We start from the raw sequence: 20,754 nt of genomic DNA on the forward strand, positions 1-20,754 counted from the left end.
TTATTTATTCATGAGAGACAGAAAGAGAGAGAGAGAGAGAGAGAGAGAGGCAGAGACACAGGCTGAGGGAGAAGCAGGCTCCATGCAGGGAGCCCGACGTGGGACTCGATCCCGCGACTCCAGATCACACCCCTGGCCAAAGGCGGCGCCAAACCGCTGGGCCACCGGGGCTGCCCCCCCCCCACCTTTTTTTTAAATTATGGATATGGAAATTCTGAAACTGAGCTAAAACTAAACTATAATTTAATAGTAAATAGTAAATTAAATAGAAAACTCAGTTCTATGGAAGACTCCTAACTCTGAAACGAACTAGGGGTGGTGGAAGGGGAGGAGGGCGGGGTGGGGGGGGTGACTGGGTGATGGGCACTGAGGTGGGCACTTGACGGGATGAGCACTGGGTGTTATTCTGTATGTTGGCAAATTGAACACCAATAAAAAATAAATGTATTATAAAAAAAAAAAGAAAGAAAACTCAATTCTTCGGCCACACCAGCATATTTCAAAATGCTCGGTAGCCCCATCCACGGCCTTTTAAAGTATTGAAGTTCACACAGAAAAGCAACAAAACTTCCTTGAATCCGCTTACGTCTGTTTTACGATTTGATCCTGTTTTCAAGTGTGAATTGCACAATTTGGGGAGTAGGTGGGAGAACCATCATATTTTCAGCGTCTGGAGTCCTCTGAGGAATTTACTCTGACCTTCGGCAGCAAGGCCCTTAGCAGCATTCACACCCCGCGCTGCCCTCCACGCACCCCGTCAATAAACCATCGATTGTCCGGGAGGGTCCCGGGTGAGCACCTGCAGCCCAGAGACCCGGCATCAAATAGGAGCCGCGGCCCGTTTCCTAGCAACAGCGACGCGACCCCGCCCCCTGGCCTCGGCGTCGCTCTCCTACCGTGCGGCCGCGAGGGGGCGGGGCCAGGAGTCTCTTGCCCAATAGGAGGGGGGCGGAGGCGGAGTCCCGGCCGCGTCCGCGTCGCCAGGGAAACGGCGGCGTCGGCGGGAGTCGGCGCGCGATGCCGGGCGCGGAGGAGCGGGCGGCGCGGGCTGCCGAGAGCGGCGACCCGGGGCGCGGCGCCGCCGACCCGCGCCTGCGACTCCTGGGGGCCTACGTGGCCCGGAGCCTGCGGCCGGCCGCCGGAGTCTGGGAGCGCTGCGCGGGCACGTCCGAGGCGGAGCGGCTGCTGCACGCCTTCCTGGGCCGCGAGGCTGCGGGGGGCCCGCGGCCGCCGCTGCTGCTGGTGGTGCGGCCCGGGCCCGGGGGCCTGGCGGTGCGGCCCGGGCTGGACACGGGGCCCGAGGCCGGCCCGCCTCGCGCCAAGGGGCTCTTCTTCCTGCGCACCGGGCCCGAGCCGCCGGGGCCCCGCAGCCTCCGCGGCGCCGTGCTGTGCGGGGACCTGCCCGCCGCCCCCCTGCAGCACCTGGCCGCGATGTTCTCCGAGGTGAGGGTGGGCGGGTGACCCCGCGGCCCCGGAGCGGGCGGGGGCTGAGGGGGCGGGGCAGGGAGGGGTGTGGCCGAGGGGGCGGGGCCGGGGGCGGGGCCGGAGGGGATGGGGCTGCGGGGCCGGAGGGCGGGGCACGGCCGGAGGGGATGCGGAGGAAGAAGCCCGGGCACCCTGAGAAGTGCGAGGGAGCTGGAGCAAGCTGCGGAGGGGCTCAGGCTCGTGTCAGTCTTGGTCTGGGCACAAGCCAAAGTCAGGGGGAGGCCAGACTGAAGTTGCCTGCTGGATCCTGACCACTTTTTTTTTTTTAATTTATTTTTTATTGGTGTTCAATTTACTAACATACAGAATAACCCCCAGTGCCCGTCACCCATTCACTCCCACCCCCCGCCCTTCTCCCCTTCTACCACCCCTAGTTCGTTTCCCAGAGTTAGCAGTCTTTACGTCGGAGAAGGACAAACATTATATGTTCTCATTCATTTGGGGAATATAAATAATAGTGAAAGGGAATATAAGGGAAGGGAGAAGAAATGTGTGGGAAATATCAGAAAGGGAGACAGAACGTAAAGACTGCTAACCCTGACCACTTTTTAAGGCGCAGTATCTCTTAACCCCCTCTGTGGGCCGAGACTAGGGAAGACAGGTCGTGGCGAACAACAGGGCATCTCAGTGGGGTGAGTAAGGCAGCGGAGGGAAAAGGCCATCGACACACAGTGCCTACCCACAGAGGGGACTCAAAGGCGAAGGGGGTTTGGTTTTGATTTCATCTCATCCCTAAACCACACATCCATGAACCCAGTTGTCAGCCCTGTGCCAAGATGAGAAGTTGGGGCATCCGGTTGGAAATGTCCAACAGGCGTTTGGAGCCGTCCACCCGGAGCTGAGGGAGGAAGGTCTCCGGAGACGTGGGTTATACATCCTTCTAGAACACCGCAGCCAGAGCTTGGAGAGTACAGGAGGTTTCAGAGAGGGTGCTCTGCAGAGGCAAGATTCTTGGGACATTTAGAACTTTCTGGACTGGGAGTAAATTTCCCTGTAAGTTGAGTGTGTGTGTTTCTGGAGGCTTGATGCACTGGATCCTGCAGCTTGTAAAACAAATACTAATGGGGTACCAGTTATATGATATTTTGTGTGATGGAGGCTCTCAGGAATACCAAACAAAGAGAAGATGAGATCCCACCCATGCAGTTAATCCTCTTTTAATAAATATTTAAAACTCCTGTGACTGGGGTGGAGCTAGAACTCACATGACCTTGGCTGCAGTACTGGAGCTAGGTCCTTAGGCTCTCTGCTGGGCCAGATATGCTTTATCAGAAAGCTCTGGAGAGGGAGAATTTCAGGGAAGGGGCATGCATGACAGTCACCCCTTGGAGGGGCCCCGAGAAGCCAGGTTTCTCAGGAGACAGGGATGTATTTCAATCTTTTTAACAACCGGAATGGCTTTACTGCCGTGCATCGTCTGAACACCATCACTGCAGAGGTCCAAGCTTGGATCAAATCCCGCGCATGAATGATGATGATAGAAGGAAGTGCCATTGTGTTCAGAGGAGAGACATGTGTGTGGTTGGAGAGCCAGTGTTGAACCGGCTCCTGAACAAGAGGAAGGATCAGGGGACATAGACATCAAGGTAACTTTCAAGGCACTAGGAGCAGATTGCACAACGGTTTGGATGTGGAACTACACTTAGTACGTGTGGGGGACAGCGGGCCTATCTCAGAGTTGTGTCCCACCAAGGAAATGTATCCAGCAAGCCAAAGTAATTTTGAAATAGTTCAAACTCTCAAGTGCTCCAGAATTTTCATGGGTGTATCAAAAGAGACTGGAAACAAATCAAATGTTTATCTATCGAGGACTGGGTGAATGAATTAGGGTCTATCTATAGTTAAAAGGAATGATTGCTATGGAAGGAGTTCTTAAGTTAATTTGTATTTATTGTGGCAAATAAAAACCCACAGGAGATAAAATTCACTCTCCCAATAATTTCCAAGTGTACAGTACAATATCTCCAACCACACACACTGTTGGCCAGCAAGTCCCCAGGAACTCCCACCATCCGGCATGACTTAGTCTAAACCCACCAAACAATTCCCTCACTCTGCCTCTCCTGAGGCCCCAGCACCCACGATTCCACTTTCTGTTCCTATGAACTTGATAGCTCTGCTTTCCTCATATAAATGGAATCATGCAATATGTGTCTTTTTGTAACTGCCTTATTTCATTTAGCATGATGTCCCCGAGGTTCATCCACGATTGTAGCATGGATGAATTATGATGTAGAATTATTTTCCTTCTTAAGGCTGAGTACTATTCCACTGTACGAATACACCGCCCTTTCTTTATCCATTCATCCATGGATGGATGTGTAGGTTGCTTTCACCTCTTGGCTGTTGTAAATAGTGCTGCCATTTAAGATAATTTTTTTTTAAGGTGTAGAACTATAGTATGCTACCATTTCTGCTAAAAAGAGAAGAGAGGGAGGATGGAAAGAAGGAAGGAGCATTCATTAACAGAGTAATCCACAGGCCTGAGAAACTAGGAAGCTGAGGTACAAGGTACACTTATATTTTTTTTAAGATGTATTTATTTATTTTAGAGAGAATTTCAAACAGACTCCCTTTGAGCATGGAGCCCAATGCAGGACTCAATCCCAGGACCCTGGGATTATGATCTGAGCCTAAACCAAGAGTCAGATGCTCAACTGACTGAACCATCCAGGGACCCCAAAAATTATTTTTGGAATAGCTTCAGGCCTTAGCATTTCTCAAAGCCTGTAGCAGCATCTCCCATCTACTTCCTTACACATCCAGAAGCTGATCCTGTACTGTTTCAGCTCCCTGTTCACCTCCCATCCCCTAAGCCCCTCCTACCCTCCCCTTCCTGCCCACTCTCCCCTCTCTGTGGACCAGCCTGGCCCCTGGCTGCATGCTCCCCTCTTCCTCCCACACCCCGCAGAGTGACACTCAAGCTAGAGGAGCCCACATGGCTGAGAAAAGCCCTCCGCTGTTGGGGGTGGTGGTGGTTGATGTCAGCAAGAGGAAGAAAGCTATAAATTTCAGCATCATTTTGTTACCCTAGTACAGGGTCTTAAAAAAAAAATGCATCCAAGAAATGTTTCTCGGAATTGACAGAACTTAGTAAGTAGTTCCCTGCTGCCTGTCTTCGTCCTCCCAGCCACACCACTCACTGCTGCCAGGTGACTTTCTTTGAGCTCTGAGACTTGGATGCTATTTTGAAATTCTGTGTATTTAGAGAGGGAGCATGGGACGTGGGATCTGATGGGCCTGGGTTTGAATCCTGGTTCTGGAAAATGCATGTGTCACGTGACCTCTGGGGTCAGGGTCTAACTATCTTGCAGGAGTGTCATGAAATTTAGAAATAATATATTAGGATACTTGCAATAGTGTACTAGGTTGTAGGCATGCCCTAAGGGACAGGAATTATTGTCACTTGACTTCCTACTTGAAAGCGTCCTCACTTCTCTAACCCATCCTCATCATCTTGCCCATCCCTGCTCTCCCTGGAGGAGAGCTATATTTCCCCCCAGCCCTTCCATCTCTGAGCCGGGAGCTGGGACAGGTGTCCTCGCTCCCCCTTACTGCTTCTAGATTCATGTTGAAAAACCTCAGTTTGGATCATATGTCACCAGACGAAGCCACCCTGTCCCCTCATTGCTGTGTCATATACTGATGACACTGCCCCCGGCTCATAGTGACTCTTTCCAACATCTCTCCTGCCTTAACACATGGCGACTTCAGTAGACGCATGAATGATCCTTCCAATAAGCAGGCCTCTGGGATCCTTGAACCTTCCTCCCCTGGTGATCTTGTCCCCCTCCCTCCCTTCCCCAACCCTTCCTGTGGCCATTCCCAGACCTTACATTACTAACCCCCTCCCTTGTGATCCAATTTCACCCACCTCTTTCTCTGACCACTACTCTCATCTTTCAGCTCACTCCCCACAACGACCCACTACTGCAATCCCTGTTGGGGTCTCCATCCATCCATCCTGCCACCTTCCCGCTGTCTGACTCAGTACCCATGCGCTTTCCCCCACCCAGCTTGGGTGCATCATCATCATTCCCTTGCCTAAGCTTCTGACTCACTGGCCTCTGCTTGTTTTGTCATATTCATTTGGCAAAACCATACTTCTGATGAAAGCCAACCCTCTGTCTGTTCCATATACCCGCATCCGTGAAGTCAGTGGGGCTGAGAAAAACCAACATATTCCACTTAAAATTCATGGCCCTGAACCTGTAATAGGCCTTTTATGCTTCCCAGCTGACACCTCAAACTTCCAATTATCTTCTTGCTTTTCTAGATCACTTTTACACACTTTCTTTTCTTCCCCCTCAAATGTCCAAAATTTCTATCTGCCTCACTCTGACATTTTTGCTTCTTACTTGGATTTTAAAAATGGAAATAATAGAAGAAAACTTCCATAAATGCTTCCCTGCATCCCATCTGCCAAATATCCATACTCATCCTGCTCTGCCATCCCATCCATTGCTACAGGTGGACTGTCTGCTGTCATCTGATGGCAACCTCAAGACTTAAAACTGCCACTTTGGCTCTGAATCCCGTCTGTTCTGACCTCCTTAAAGAGGTCATACCAACAATTCTTTCCTCACTCCTATATTCTTTTTTTTCCCTTTTCTACTAGGTAAATCCCGATCCTCCCACCAGCCATCATCCCATTTCTGTGATCCCCTCTACAGCAAAATGTCTAGAACATGTGTCTGTTCCTGCTGTGCCCCCTTCCTTTCCTGTTTTAGCTGACAGTCATCCTCATATTGCATGGAAGAGAAAGTAAAGACCTTGTCAGCATTGCCAGTGACTTCCACTTGACTAAATGGCATGACCCTTTACTAGTCCTCTTCCTGTTTGACCTGTGAACAGCATTCAGCAGGGCTCCTGATGACCCACTCCTCCTGGAAGTCCCTTTCTTCACTTGGTTTTCAGGACGCCAGTCTTCTGGGTTTCCTCCTTTCCATTGATGGTACTCCCTCTTCCTCCCAACTCCCTCACCTTGGAGAGCCCTTGGGCTCACTCCTTGGACACCCTGCCTTCTTTATGTGACCTCAGTTCCTTGGGAGCGCTCATTCACCTGCAGAGTTTCACAGACCATCTGTATCTGACATCTACGGCATTTGTCATCTCCAGCCTTTGCTTCTCTGAAATCCCAACTACCTACTCAATGTCTCCATTTAGAAGTCCAACAGATGCATCAAATCCTAATGTGTCAAAAACACATTCCTGGTCTCCCTTCAAGAATGTACTCTACCCTGTTCTTCCCCACATAAGTTCATGGCAGCTCCATTCTTCCTCAAGCCCCAAACCTGGGAGTCATCCTGATGCCTCTTTTTGCTCTCACAACCCCACAGCTGATCCATTAAGAAATCGATTGGAGGGATGCCTAGGTGGCTCAGGGTTAAGCGCCTGCCTTCAGCCCAGGGTGTGATCCCAGAGTCCAGGATCGAGTCCCACATCAGGCTCCCTGCATGGAGCCTGCTTCTCCCTCAGCCTGTATCTCTGCCTCTCTCTCTGTGTGTCTCATGAATAAATAAATAAAATCTTAAAAAAAAAAAAAAAAGAATCCGATTGGCTGAGCCTTCAAAATGTATGTAGAACCAAACCCTCTCTTACTATCTCCTCCATTCCCCTAGGTGCCAAGCCATTGTCCTTGTATTATAGCATGGACTTGCCAACCCATCCCCCTTTTCACTTTTGCCCCCTACAGTCTATTCTTAGCACATAAGCTGGAGCACTTCTACTAAAAAATGTGTCCGACCATTTCTCTCCCTTTGCTCAGAACCGCAAAGTGATTTCCATTCATCTGCGAGTAAAAAATCAAAATCCCATAGACAGGGCTGCATGTGGTCTTGTCCCCTTTTACTGACCTCTACTCTTTTTGCTCATCCAGTTCCAGTTTCACAAACCTCCCTACTCCTTGATCACACTAGGCAGGGCTCCCACCTCACAGCCTTTGCACTGGCTGTTCCTTCTATCTACAATATACTTCCCCCAAGGATCTGCATAGCACTCTCCCTATCCTCCCATCTTTGTTTAGTTACTTGTCACTTGATTTATCATTATAATCGGTCTAGCCCACACTCTTGGTCCTCCTCACCTGCTTTATTTATTTCTTTTTTTAAATATTTTCGAAACATTTTACTTATTTGTTTTCATGAGAAACACGGAGAGAGGCAGAAACATTGGCAGAGGGAGAAGCAGGCTCCCTGTGGGGGGAGCCTGATGCGGGACTCAATTCCAGGACTCCGGAATCGCAACCTGAGCCAAAGGCAGACGTTCAACCACTGAGCCACCCAGGCATCCCTTTTTACTTTATTTTTGCAGAATGTTTTGTTTATTGACTCTCCCCTAAAATATAAACTTTGTGAGATCAGGAATCCTTATCTGTTTTCTTCACTGATATACCTTCACAGCACCTAGAGCACTACCAACACACGGTAGATGCTCAACAAATACTCATTGAATAAATGAATGAGTACCTTTTTGTCTCAGAAATAGTTCATATTCATTATTTTTCTACCACTCAAAGCCCTCAAAAATCCATTCTGAGCCCACTTCCCACTTTTTCTTCCTATATGCCAGAACCTCCAGAGGATGGTGGCTATAAAAAGACCAGATAAGGGGCGCCTGGGTGGTACAGTTGGTTAAGTATCTGACTCTTGGTTTCAGTTTAGGTCATGATCTCAGGGTCATGAGGTCAAGCCCAGGGTCAGGCTCTGCACTCAGCATAGAGTCTGCTTGAGAGTCTCTCTCCCTCTCCTTTTGCTCCTTCCACTCATGTCCTTTCTCTCTCTCTCTCAAATAAATAATTTTTTTTAAAGACCAGATAAGAAATGGCTCCTGCCTTTGAGATCCTAGGAATATTCTTCATTCTTTCTCTCCTGTTAGGTCTTCTGCCTTGGGTCCGAGAGCATCTTTTCTTATCACGAATGAGTAGAGCTCAATTTGTAACATTTCATTTGTTGGTACTCTCTGCCCACCTGTCCTTGTAAATTCTCAGTTCAGCGATTGTTTCCAGAATCACCAAGCAAGAGTCAACCTCTTAGATTTCCCCTGCTGGGTCCAGGTGCTCTGTTTTGTAGCCACATGGACTTCTTGGTCATATATAGGACCCAACCAGTCAAATGAGTCTTTATTTTCATTATTTACTCAATTTTTACATTTCCTGGGGTTTTTTTCCTGCTATTCTTTCCATTAACTGTGAGATTTGACAGGCAGCATTTCCTAGTAAGTTATATTAACTACGACTTTTTAAATGGCAAGTGATCAAAACCTCCATTTAAAGTAGCTCAGGAGATTCAAGAGCAGCTTGATTCAAGAGCTCGAATGATGTCATAGGACTTGGTCTTTCTCCATCTAAGAACTGCCCCTTCCCTGTATTGACCCTATTCCAAGGTCCCTATGGTAGCAAGATGACCACAATTGTTCCAGACTAGGAGAAGAGAGAAAGTCCTCTTCACTAAAAAGTTCAGATGACAGACTTTGGTCTGGCTTTCACTGGCTCAGATTTGTTCATGTCCCCCATCTGGATCTAGAAATGAGTACTTCCCCAACCCACCAAAAAAACAAAAACAAAAACAAAACCCAGAAGAACCATACCAGATGACCAAAATCAACTAGTGTTTGCCCTATAGGTAGGATGCCCCGTCATACCACCTGGTGACAGATGGGCATCCTTACTTACATTTGTCCTATACTTTGCCTCGAGCCCCTGCGATGGTTTCAATCCCTTTCATTCACCCTGAAAATGAGGGAAGGGCTCCCTCCCAAGAGTTCTGGAAGTAGCTGAGCACACCACGCCGGACACAGGAGGCTGACAGCAGTTTATAAGTCACACATAGCCACAGCACAGAGGAGGGTGCTGTGTCACTCAGGGGGTGTGCTTGGGAATGCAGTTAACCATCAGAAGCTTTGGGAGATGAGCTTGGTGGGATCCAGAGGGTGGGAGTGCACTGGCTCCTGTGGGAAGATGGGATCAGCTTGTGTGAGGCAATCCGCTGGCTGGCAGGGACCCTGTCATTTTACCAGATATCAAGGCACTACATCCTGTTGGTTCTTAATAGTAGACCCCACAGGGGATCCCTGGGTGGCTCAGTGGTTTGGCGCCTGCCTTCGAACCAGGGAGTGATCCTGGAGTTCTGGGATCAAGTCCCATGTCAGGATCCCTTAGTGGAGCCTGCTTCTCCCTCTGCCTGTGTCTCTGCCTCCCTCTCTCTGTGTGTCTCTCATGAATAAATAATAAAATAAAATATATTTTTTAAAATAGTAGGCCCCACAGCACGGGGGCCTGCAAAACGGTTTCTGGGCCTTTCTTTCTTTTCTTCTTTTTAAGATTTTTTCTTTTTAATTCATTCATGAGAGACACAGAGAGAGAGGCAGAGACACAGGCAGAGGGAGAAACAGGCTCCCTGCAAGGAGCCCGATGTGGGACTCAATCTCAGGACCCCAGGGATCATGCCCCAAGCCAAAGGCAGATGCTCAACCACTGAGCCACCCAGGCATCCCCATCTGGGCCTATCTCAATAGTCTTTCATTAAGGTGTCAGAAGAAGGATGCCCACCCTTGTTGCCCATGCACCTCTGTCTCAGGTGGTTATCCCCATTTTGGCCAATGAGAAGAATCACCTGGACTGGCCCCACGTGCTCCGTCAGGATGTCCAGCGGCACGCCCACAGCCTCCAGTGTGACCTCCTGGTTATCCTCGAGCAAGTGAAGGGGAAAACTTTGCTTCCTCTCCCACTGGGCGCAGCAAAACTGGAGTTTGAGGCTTCTCCCAGCGGGACCATGTAAGTAGCGCCAGCCTGGCCATCTGGGCCTCTGAGACAGGGGAGATGCTGGTTTATCTCCATGTTTCCTTTATGACCTTTCTATTCCAGTCTCCACACCTCGAATTGTTTCACATACAAGCCCACTGTCTGCTCTGTCTGCCAACATCCCCAGACTGTGTTTCTTGCAGATTACCACACTTGCCCCGGTCCCCCTGCCCAGAGTGTCTGAAGGCTATCATGGCAACGTGGCCTTTTTTTCTGCGCAGAATTATTTTAGGCCCGAGAGCAGCCACACTGATTTCACTATTTTGCTTATCAGGACAGTGTCTCATCCTTGGCAAAGACCCAGGTCCAGCCTGGGAGACGGTCGTGCCTCTTCCCAGCATTTACGCAGCACATAATGTCACAGAACTAACTCTGAGATTCCACACCCTGCTCCCCCAGCAGCTGGAGATTTCCATCAGGTCTTGGGGATTTTTTTTCCCAAATAGAAACAAATCTGGCTTTGTCGAGACTTGAAGTCCATGTCTCCTGCGCCTGGGTAGGCATTAAAACCCCAGCCTCTTTGCCTCTTCTCCTTTTAGGGGAGGAGATAGCTTTATTTCTGTCCCATAGAGATTTGTTTTTCCTTTTCTTTGAAACCAGCCTGTATTATATAAATTTTATATATATATATATATATATAAAATTATAAATTAATCTTCTATCCAGCACGTCTGTGGCAATAGGTCACCTTCCTGCATGAGCACAGTCGGCCCTTTTGCCAGTATTTTGCAAGTGTATTACTGTCATCACTTATATTTTCAGGGGCTGTGATTGGATCTTGAGGAAAAAGTAACGCATGGGATGCTAGTGTACTTTATAATGAGTTTTCGCTATTGGAAGTAATTTGCTACATATATAATTTGAAGCAATTTCCCAGTTAACTAGAAAACGTAACACGGTTTAATAAAAATATTCAATTTTTGAAATAAATAAATTCAAATTACCCTTTTCCTGTTCCTTTTATATTTTAACATAATAACATTCAGCGTGTGTGTGTATATAATCATTACTGGGTTGGTCTCGCTTTGTTCAAATTTGATAATTTCCCAGAAGGCTGGATCGTTATTTCAGGGCGGTATCTTCTCCTCTCAATACCTTCCATAATCGCTTCTGCTGTATCATCGCTCAGCAAATATGAATTTAATTAAATTAAGCGAAGGTGGGTATCTGGCATGAAAATGCGGGTGATAGATTCTCTTTCTGGGTCACTTGTGTCTTGGGTTCTTGGCATGAACAGCTGTCCATGAAGGCTTTGTGGAAAGACCACCAAAATGCGTTCTGGATGTTTAATCCCTTCTGAAACACCTCGAGGTTTCTTCACTTAGTGATTTTTGAAAAGCTCTATGAGGGGGAATGCTGACTCCCCCAGCCTTCTGGAAAAGTGAGGATATAATGAAATCACCCATGGGCTGCAGACAGCTGATTCTGTGCCTCGTGGAGGATGGAGCCTACCTCCTCGTGCTGCAAAAACTAAGGGATGCAAAGAAAAAGGCAGAACTAAGACCCAGTGAGAGAATTGGCAGAGAGGTCAATGCGGCTCAGGTCAATGTGGCTCAGTGTGGAGACCAGCTTTCTCCTAGGACGAGTTGATCTACTAAGGATCGCGCTGCTTTATCAAGTAGGAAGCTGGGTGACATTGGTGACACTCAAGCAAGGGGTGGATGGTCACCCGAATATTTTCTGTCCAGTGTATTCCTTTTTTTAAAAAAACATTTTAAAAAAGATTTTATTTATTTATTCATTCATGAGCGATACAGGCAGAGAGAGAAGCAGGCTCCATGGAGGGAGCCAGATGTGGGACCCAATCCTGGGTCCCCAGGATCACACCCTGGGCTGAAGGTGGCGCCAAACCGCTGAGCCACCCAGGCTGCCCTATTCCTTTTTTTTTTTTTTTAAGATTTTATTTATTTATTCATAAGAGACACACCGAGAGAGGCAGAGACATAGGCAGAGGGAGAAGCAGGCTCCATGCAGGAGCCCGATGTGGGACTCGATCCCAGGACCCAGGATCATACCCTGAGCTGAAGACATGCTCAACCACAGAGCCACCCAAGTGCTGCAGTCCAGTGTATTCCTGCACTGACAGAAAGGCCCAGTTGGATTAGACTCCAAGATATTGGTGAATCCTCAAACCTTGAAATAATCATGTATACATGTCTGACGAGAGAGGATCCAAATTTTTTTTTTTTATTGACCCCCACATCAGAGGCTGTCAACCAATAAAAGTTGAGAATACCCAGACTAGGTCAGATTTCCCACCGATTTTTTAAAGCCTTGGACTTTTGTTTGGGGGACACCTGGAGTTATTTCCAGTATCCTAGGAGATTCATTGTGTCTTTCACAGCTTGGATTGCACAGATAAGTCCATCATCTACGCCCTCGAGTCGGCCGTGATTCAGTGGAGCCGCCAAGTCCAAGTGGTGCTCAAGAGAGAGTCGGGCCAGGCACTCCTGCAAGGGGAGAGCCCCACCCCTAAGGTGGAGTTGGAGTTCTGGAAGAGCAGGTAGGCACATGCTCAGACCCTGGGGCGTAGCTGTCTTACAGAGGACCAGTGGCCTGAGGTGGGGGGTAAGGGGCAGCCCCTGATCTGGTCCCACCCCCAGGTGCTCCTTGTCCCCCCTGGAGTGGGTAGGCAGCATTGACTGTTTAGGTCAATATGGGTTTCCTGTGCCCTGGAGGATGCACACTTCCCCTGGGTTTCAATAGACTTCCCTCCTTTCTTGAGCTATTTCCTCAAAGGCTCCTTCAACCCGATGTAAACTTTTTAAAAAAAATTTTTTGTAAAGATTTTATTTATTCATGAGACACAGAGAGACAGAGAGAGACAGAGACAGAGAGAGAGAGAGGAACAGACACAGGCAGAGGGAGAAGCAGGCTCCATGCAGGGAGCCTGACATGGGACTGGATCCTGGTCTCCAGGCTCACACCCTGGGCTGAAGGTGGTGCTAAACCGCTGAGCCACCTGGGCTGCCCAACCCAATGTAAAATTAATGAACTCCCTTTCATGGTTTGCTTCTGCTCATCTGCTACCTCCTCCTTGGACCAGTCAAAGCTGTGTGCACACGCTTTTTGTCAGGATCCAGAGGAAGAGAGGGGCCTTGGCAGTGGGCTGCCAGCAGAATGGCCTTTCCTGAATCCCTGGCGATCACTAGCAGGGCTGGAAAGCCCATCCCCTCCAGTGTCCCAGACCCACAGGATTCCAGAAAGGCCCGACCATTGATTCTGGTCTTCCCCTCCCTTGCTTCCACTCTTCTATTTATCATCGTGCTGCACGTTGAATGGAGAGAGTCCGTGTCATAGGACCATGCCCAGATGCCCCATCCTCTGGTCCCATCTCTGACCATTCTTCTGACCTGCTACGGGTCCATCTCCGGCAGCTGTGTTCTGACACCTCTCTCACCCCACCCTGCACCTTACTGCAAGAGCTAATGACTTCCAGCTGCCACCCTCCTGAACCACCAGATGGTCAGAGCAGGGTTCCCCACTGCTACCTCCTGGAGCTGCCCCTTTGAACCTGCTCAAACCTTCCCAATTCAGGTTTTGCCCTCACTGTTCTGGGAACAGATGCCCTCTTCCATGGCTCTGGAGCCAGCTTCTGTGGAAGCAGCTGGAAGCAGGGCTCTCTCTGTCTATCTGAGTGTCTCTGTCATCATGGCATGCCCCGGGTTCCCAGAGGTCCATCTGGACTCACCCTTCTCCATGGTGTTGTAGGTCTGAGGATCTGGAATACATTTATAATCAACTGAGAATGATAGAAGTGAGGGGCATGGCCAGGCTCCTGGACAAGCTTCAGAGCAGCTACTTTGCAGCTTTCCAAGCCATGTTCAGAGACGTCCAAGCAGGTGAGAACCAGCAAGTATGTTCATAAATACATCGGAGTCAAATTTCTCATGGAGTGCTGCATTATCTGCTCTCTCTGATTTCCACAGCTCACGGTTCTTCAAACCGGCCAACCTGACACCATATAGCTTGGTGGCAGGAACGCCAAGTCCAGAAACAGGAAAGCAGCTACCTTGGACTCAGTTTGCATTGCCAGTGCTTTGTGACCTTGGCAAAGTCACCTAACCTCTCTGGGCATTAGCGTGTAACCATGGCTGTGGTGCTCACACTTCCCACGCAGGTGTCCCTGGGAGGCTGTGGGATGAGATAGTGGAAGCACCTTATTGACTGTAGTGTGCTGTCCCCATGCACGCTGGAGTCTCACTTCCAGAATTTGGGCCCCTCTAGTCCTAGCTCCTCGAGAAGTCTCTGTTCCATTTCTAGCTCCATTCTGCTTTTTCTCTTCCTGCTTTTGGATGGGACTGCAATTTTCCTGGCCGTCAGAGCCCCAGACAAGATCAGCCCTTGTCAAAATTGCAAAGCCAACAAAGTCTATAATTAGAAGTAGGTAAATTTTTTCCAGGGCTCCCTCACCCCTCTCCCCTTGTCCGTGCACTTTGCTTCTTTCCCTTCTCCTATCAAACTTTCTCCAGCCCTTGGCATTGGAGGTCAGAATGTGCTTTTGAAGATGTTCGCGATGTCATGGAATTTAAGCTTAATCCAAACAGTGATTTTTCGAACATTTTTTCCCCATCACAACTCTTTCTCACAGTACAATCTTCCATGTAAGTTCAAAATAGAAAACTAATCAAGGTACATTTGCTCTGTGAAAGAGGGGTGTGTCCTGCGTCCAGAGCCCGTTGGTGGGTCCCCTGCCCCACCATCTCTTTGTCATGGCGTGGGGCTTGGAAACCCCTCAGCTGTAGAAATAAAGGTTCCAGGTGGGGTTCCTGATGTGTCCTGAACAACAGAGGTGATCTGCATAACAGGCTAGTCTTCGAGGTCCTTTTGGGCCTAAGACGTTATCATAGGCATGGCTCCACCAAATCCCTCTTAGGATCCCTGTTTATTGCTTCACTGGGAGATTTTGTGCCCCAAAGGAAAACCAACAGTTTTTCCTAATTTATAAGTCAGCTCAAATGGGACAGGTGTCCCCAAAAGTGTGTGTGAACCACTACTGGTGTGACAGATGGCTGCGAGAGACGTATGGACAGGTATATTTTGAAACTGTGTTAAAGGGTGACTGTTTTTGGCAAGTGATATTACCTGTTTTCCATTCAGAGTAGTGATTTGAAGTCTTCACATTGTATGATTTTATTCAGGTTAAAATGTGAGTCAACTTAGAAGCACAAAGTAAGTAATATTATGGGATGTGCAGGCATGACACCTGTCATAAAAGAGTCATGCAGATGGCTGGAATGTGAAGCTCTGAAATAAAGCTTCATGCAGGGAAAGTATATTTGCGAGTTGGTTATTTAGAACCCCGAATATATTTTTCACATTAATAGATTAATAGACTGTAATCATTTTCATTGATTGACAGTCATGAAAGATTTGGTTTCCCAGGAGGACTTCAGAAAGCTCTTTGCAGTGGAGTCTTAACACTGGTTATGATAGAAATGAGAAACAATACCATAATAATAATAACAGATGAACACTACAGTAAAATTAGAAATCCTTGAAATGTATAACTGAATTCCGATGAGGCAAGGAAAGGAATTTTTTTTGAGAGAGAGAAAGAGCAAGAGCTAGCAGGGCAGAGGGGCAGAGGGAGAGAGAGAGAATATCAAACAGACTCCTTGCTGAGCACAGAGCCAGATGTGGGGGGCTTAATCTCATGACCTTCAGATCATGACCTTGAGCTGAAACCAAGAGTCAAGAGTCAGATGCTTAAATGACTGAGCCACCCAGGTGCCCCAAATGAATTTTGATTATAGGAGTTAGGCAAAGGCTTGGTTCGAAATTTTGCTGGGGTGGGGCACCTGGGTGGCTCAGTGGTTGAGCATCTGCCTTTGGATCAGGGCGTGATCCCAGGGTCCTGGGATCGAGTCCCGCATTGGGCTCCCTGCAGGGAGCCTGCTTCTCCCTCTGCCTGTGTCTCTGCCTCCCTTTGTGTGTCTCTCATGAATAAATACATAAAATCTTTTTTTAAAAAAAATAAATTTTGATGAGGTTTCTTGAGAATAAAAAGATCTTAGAGGGGCACCTGGCTGGCTCAGTTGGTGGCCCTTGCAACTCTTGACCTCAGGGTAGGTGCAGACTTAAAAATAACAACTTAAAATTGCTTTTAAAAAGATTTTAGAGGCTGGTAATTGGTCTTCTCATTTCTAATTTAATTTCAGAGCATCTGTCTCTCTCGATCCTAGAAAGACCCACTATGTGTGTTACTCGTATTGGTCATGATCAGGGTAGTTGTTTGGCTCACTGGTGGACTGGAGAGAGGGAAAGGAAAAGAAATAGTCCTGGATTGGTGGGCATGAATTGGAGAACAGTGGGAAGGAAAGAAGGAGGTCAAAAAGGTGGAGGAAACAGTGTGGGAACAAAATGGTTAGAAGTGAATCAGGCAGTAAAGACCCTTGGGCCACAGGGAAGCAATAGGTCCCTGCACGAGACGGACCTGCTGGCCCCCAGGGGGCAGGGCTGGCATAGTACAGCCTGGCTGCCAATCAACATGTGTAGGTCAGTGTCCAGTGGTGGGCAGGAGCCAGCTGGGACTGGCCTGCAGTTTTTTGTGAGAGCCTGCTGTATGCAACTTTTACCAACTTCCCACTCCCAACGCTCAGAGAAGTCCAGTTGGTAGCTAGAAATCAGACCTGGTGGGCAATATCTATATCCCAGAAACTGGCAAATGCTACATGTCATAAAGGCTTTTGTCCCCAAAGAGCCTGTTGTCAACGAATGACCAGCAAAGCACTTGGCATCCCCATGCAACTGGCTGTTCATATTTATAGTTTTTAAGAAGTGGGACCCTAACTTTGTTCATGTCTTTTTTCACCTGCCTTAGGAGCCAGTTTGAGATAGCACCCTGGACTGGGTGAGCCAGCCCTCAACCACTGTGTCTTTATTTTTTTATTTCTTTTTAAAGATTTTATGTATTTATTCATGAGAGACACACAGAGAGAAATGCAGAGACACAGGCAGAGGGAGAAGCAGGCTCCCTGCAGGGAGCTCGATGCAGAACTCGATCCCAGGACCCTGGGATTATAACCTGAGCCAAAGGCAGACACTCAACCATTGAGCCACCCAGGTGCCCCTGTTCAGCCTATTTCTGAGGTTAGAGAGGTTGAACATGCCCTGAGGTCCTGCCACAGGGAAATGGTAGGGGCAGCATTTGAAGGCAGGTCTTCCTGACTCTAACGCTTGTCCTTCGTCACCTACTTCGTGGTCTCGGACCTAGCAGCAGCAGAGGATCTTCTGCACATCGGGCACCCAACTGGGGCTAGCAGAGCCAAGCAGAAGTCCAGATGCAGGACTTTTGTAAGAGATGCTTCTAGGACCATTATTTCAGCCGCCCAGAAATCATAGCCACTGCTCCACAGATCCTTTGCTCCCAGGCACCAGGGCTCCACTGGGTGGGTATGAGCCCCAAGCAGGGAGGGTGACCCCCTGCCATTCCTCCCAGCCCTGGCAGAGGCCCAGGACATCCGAATACACCTGATGCCACTCTCCCACCACCTGGAGATCCTCGAGAGCCTGGAGTTTCCCGAGGTGAAGCCACAGCTGCAGCCTCTGCTCCACGTGGTCTGTCTCATCTGGGCTACATGCGCATCCTACCGCTCTCCGGGGCGGCTCACCGTGCTGCTCCAAGAGATCTGCAACCTCCTCATCCAGCAGGTCAGGCATCCGGGACTCCTGGCAGCCTTCCCCAGGGGGTAGGAGGTGTTGCTGGCTGGCACCAGGTCGCAGGGAGGAGTAAAGGGTTCGTATTTTTTTCAGGGCAGGGAAATAATGATGGTCCAAAGGATTATCACACTTCAGTTATTTTACCGTCACTGCCAATAAGCCACAAAGACATTTTCAATGGTTCAGGAATACGTGGGAGGACCAGTCTTCCTTTCTCCTTTGCCCACGACCCAGGGTCAGGCAAAGGATGGGTGTGGTGGGTTTCAACCTCTGTGATCTGTGCCCACGGTCGGTGGCAAAGCCCAATAGGTAAGAATGCTGCCTCTAGGGCCAGGCGTCCTTGGTGCCAAATTCTGCATCACCACCTGTTAGCTGTGTGTGCCTGGGCAGGTTACTGACCTGCTCTGTGTAATGGCAAAAAAGAAGAGGACCTATCTCAAAAGCTGGCAAGCTGCAACCAATGTGCTCATGCCCTCCACGTGCTAGTCTGTGACTGTGAGCTACACAGAGACAGCTTCGTGGACCACACACTTCACCCTCCTCCTTCTTAGGGACTCTGTTGCAACTCCAGCCAGCACAGCATAAACCTCAAGGGGTCTATCTGTAAACAGAACTAGGGACCTTAGTGAGGCTTGGGGGAATCTGCCTCCTAAATTAGCTTCAATTACCTCTAAGGAGCTGTGACCCTCAGAAAACAATGAACATATATAAAGAGTGATTGGTAACAACTAACCTCTATTGGAGCACATTGTAGCCTGTGACATTCAAGATCTTGGCCACTTTCAGATGAACCCTGTGAGATGGGCAGGGAGAGCCTTATTAATTCATTATTAATATTTAAAGATGTGAGCTAAGGCTCGAGGAGGTTAACTGAGTCACCAAGGATCACCCAAACCAGCTGTGTGACTCCTAGACCAGCACCCTTCCATCATTGCGTGTTTGTCAGCCAAGACTCTTATGGATGAAAGGATAAGAAAATCCAACCCAAAGTAGCAACAGCAAAAAGATAACTTATGGGTTTGTGTACCTCAAAAGCCCAAAGTAAGGCTGGCTCCACCCTGGCTGACAGGAAGACCTCAGGTAATGTCACAGGGATGTGTTATTTCTGCCCCACCTGTGGTGGTGACGGCAGCTGCCGTGAAGCTTCAGCTTCATAACCTCCTAGGTTCAAGGCTCTTGGGGACAGGTTCAAAGAATTCTTGCTTTTGAATTGCTTTACTGTAGAAAGAATGCATACCCAGCCCCAGCCGGCCCAACCAAGGTCACCTCCGGGCTAGTCCTGGACAGTTCAGCTCAAGCCCAGGTCCCAGCCCACCTGTGGAACTGAGGGCGAATTCAGGGGTTTCCTACAGTATGCTTCTGAAAAGTGCTGCTTGGACAATTTTTCAGTTTGGAGTTGGGGGGGAGGGGTGGGATGGACAGAAATCGTAGGGTGTCCTGCACCCATGCCTGCTAAACGCCCATAATCTGTTTGCTCTGTAGGCGTCTAATTATCTCAGCCCAGAGGGCCTCCTGAGAGGCGAGGTGGAGGAGAGCCAGAGAAAACTGCAAGTGGCGATGGACACGTTAAACTTCTTCAAGCAGGTGTTCCAGGACAGGAGGGAGAATCTGCATACTTACTTTAAAGAGAACCAGAAAGTCCAGGAGTGGGATTTCCAGTCGGCTTTGGTCTTTGTGCGATTGGATGGCTTCCTGGGGCGGCTGGTCATGGTGCAGGTGGGTGCTGCGGGAGTAAGCAATGAGGGGGATGAATGGGGGAGACCCGGGGGTGGACAGACACTGAATCAGGAAATGTCACTGGGTAGGGGGTTTCTATTAAATGCCACGATAAAAGTGAAATCTGTGTGTGACCTGGTAGAGGAGGAAAGAGGGGCTCCCTACCCCAGAGGGGCTCTGAGAAAGTGGGGAGCGCACGAGGAAATAAATTTTGAAACTCCAGTAGGACTTCTCCACAGAAAGGAGCGGGGGAGGGCATGGAGACAGAGAAAACTGAATAATTGAGAAAGCCAGAAGCCGGATCTTACAAGAGGCACCCCTTCAATCCTTTGCCAGATCCTGGGGAGTACAAAGGGTTGACCTCTAGCTTTGCCCAAATGTCCCCTCTTCTCATCCCTTCCTCTCTGGGGCAACCACTCCCCCTGCTGTTCGGCCCAGGCCCAGGTGTGCCCGGCCCCAGGCCACCAAGGTGGAATCAGGGCCACCACCCCCTTGCACAGGCTCTCAGGACTGCGGGCAGGGCCTTGGCCCCGGGCACACATGCTAATGATGTGACTTTGCATATAGACAGCTAGTCTAACATTAGGGCATCTAATCTGCTGGGCGTCGGTAAACACAAGCAGTGCTGGCCTCCAGTCTCTCCGGAGTCATTACCCTCACAAGGCTGCTCCTGCTTTCTGAATCAAGGGCACGGATGCATACAAAGCAGTTGCCCCAGTTTAACTAGAGGATGGCTTGAATGTCACCACATCACGTCCTCCTGCCCTTTCTCTCCCCGTCTCCTGTCCTTGGCTCTGGCTTACCTCCCCACTCTCAGGTCAGATCCCACCTCCTCTGTCTTCATCCTTTCTTCCTACCTCTCCCCCTTCCCCTTCTCTCTTCTTTCTTTCTTTTCTTTCTTGCCTTCCTCTTGTTAATTCTTCCTGTTTTGTTTTCCTCACCTCTGTATTCAGCCCGTATTTCTATTCCTTTTCCTATGGCTGCCCCTACCCTGCCTTAGCATTTCCTCTCCTCCTCCCTGTTTCTCATCTCCATTTCCAGAATGCTAGCTCTGACGCATCCCCTTGCCCTCTGGCTCCCCCATTGCTCCC

General features: G+C 49.1%; 1 protein-coding gene across 1 annotated transcript in view; it reads left to right on the forward strand.

Moving 5' to 3' along the window:
- Window positions 1-1,017: 1,017 nt before the first annotated feature.
- Window positions 1,018-20,754, forward strand: part of DNAH9 (dynein axonemal heavy chain 9) — a 330,059-nt gene continuing 310,322 nt past the window's right edge. Inside the window, exons 1-6 of the mRNA XM_038536892.1 lie at window positions 1,018-1,443; window positions 10,062-10,258; window positions 12,630-12,788; window positions 13,997-14,127; window positions 17,727-17,938; window positions 19,430-19,663. Of these exons, the coding sequence (XP_038392820.1) occupies window positions 1,018-1,443; window positions 10,062-10,258; window positions 12,630-12,788; window positions 13,997-14,127; window positions 17,727-17,938; window positions 19,430-19,663 (1,359 nt within the window). The remainder of the gene's footprint in view (window positions 1,444-10,061; window positions 10,259-12,629; window positions 12,789-13,996; window positions 14,128-17,726; window positions 17,939-19,429; window positions 19,664-20,754) is intronic.

Source organism: Canis lupus, chromosome 5 (genome assembly GCF_011100685.1).
Source record: "Canis lupus familiaris isolate Mischka breed German Shepherd chromosome 5, alternate assembly UU_Cfam_GSD_1.0, whole genome shotgun sequence".
NCBI lineage: Eukaryota > Metazoa > Chordata > Mammalia > Carnivora > Canidae > Canis > Canis lupus.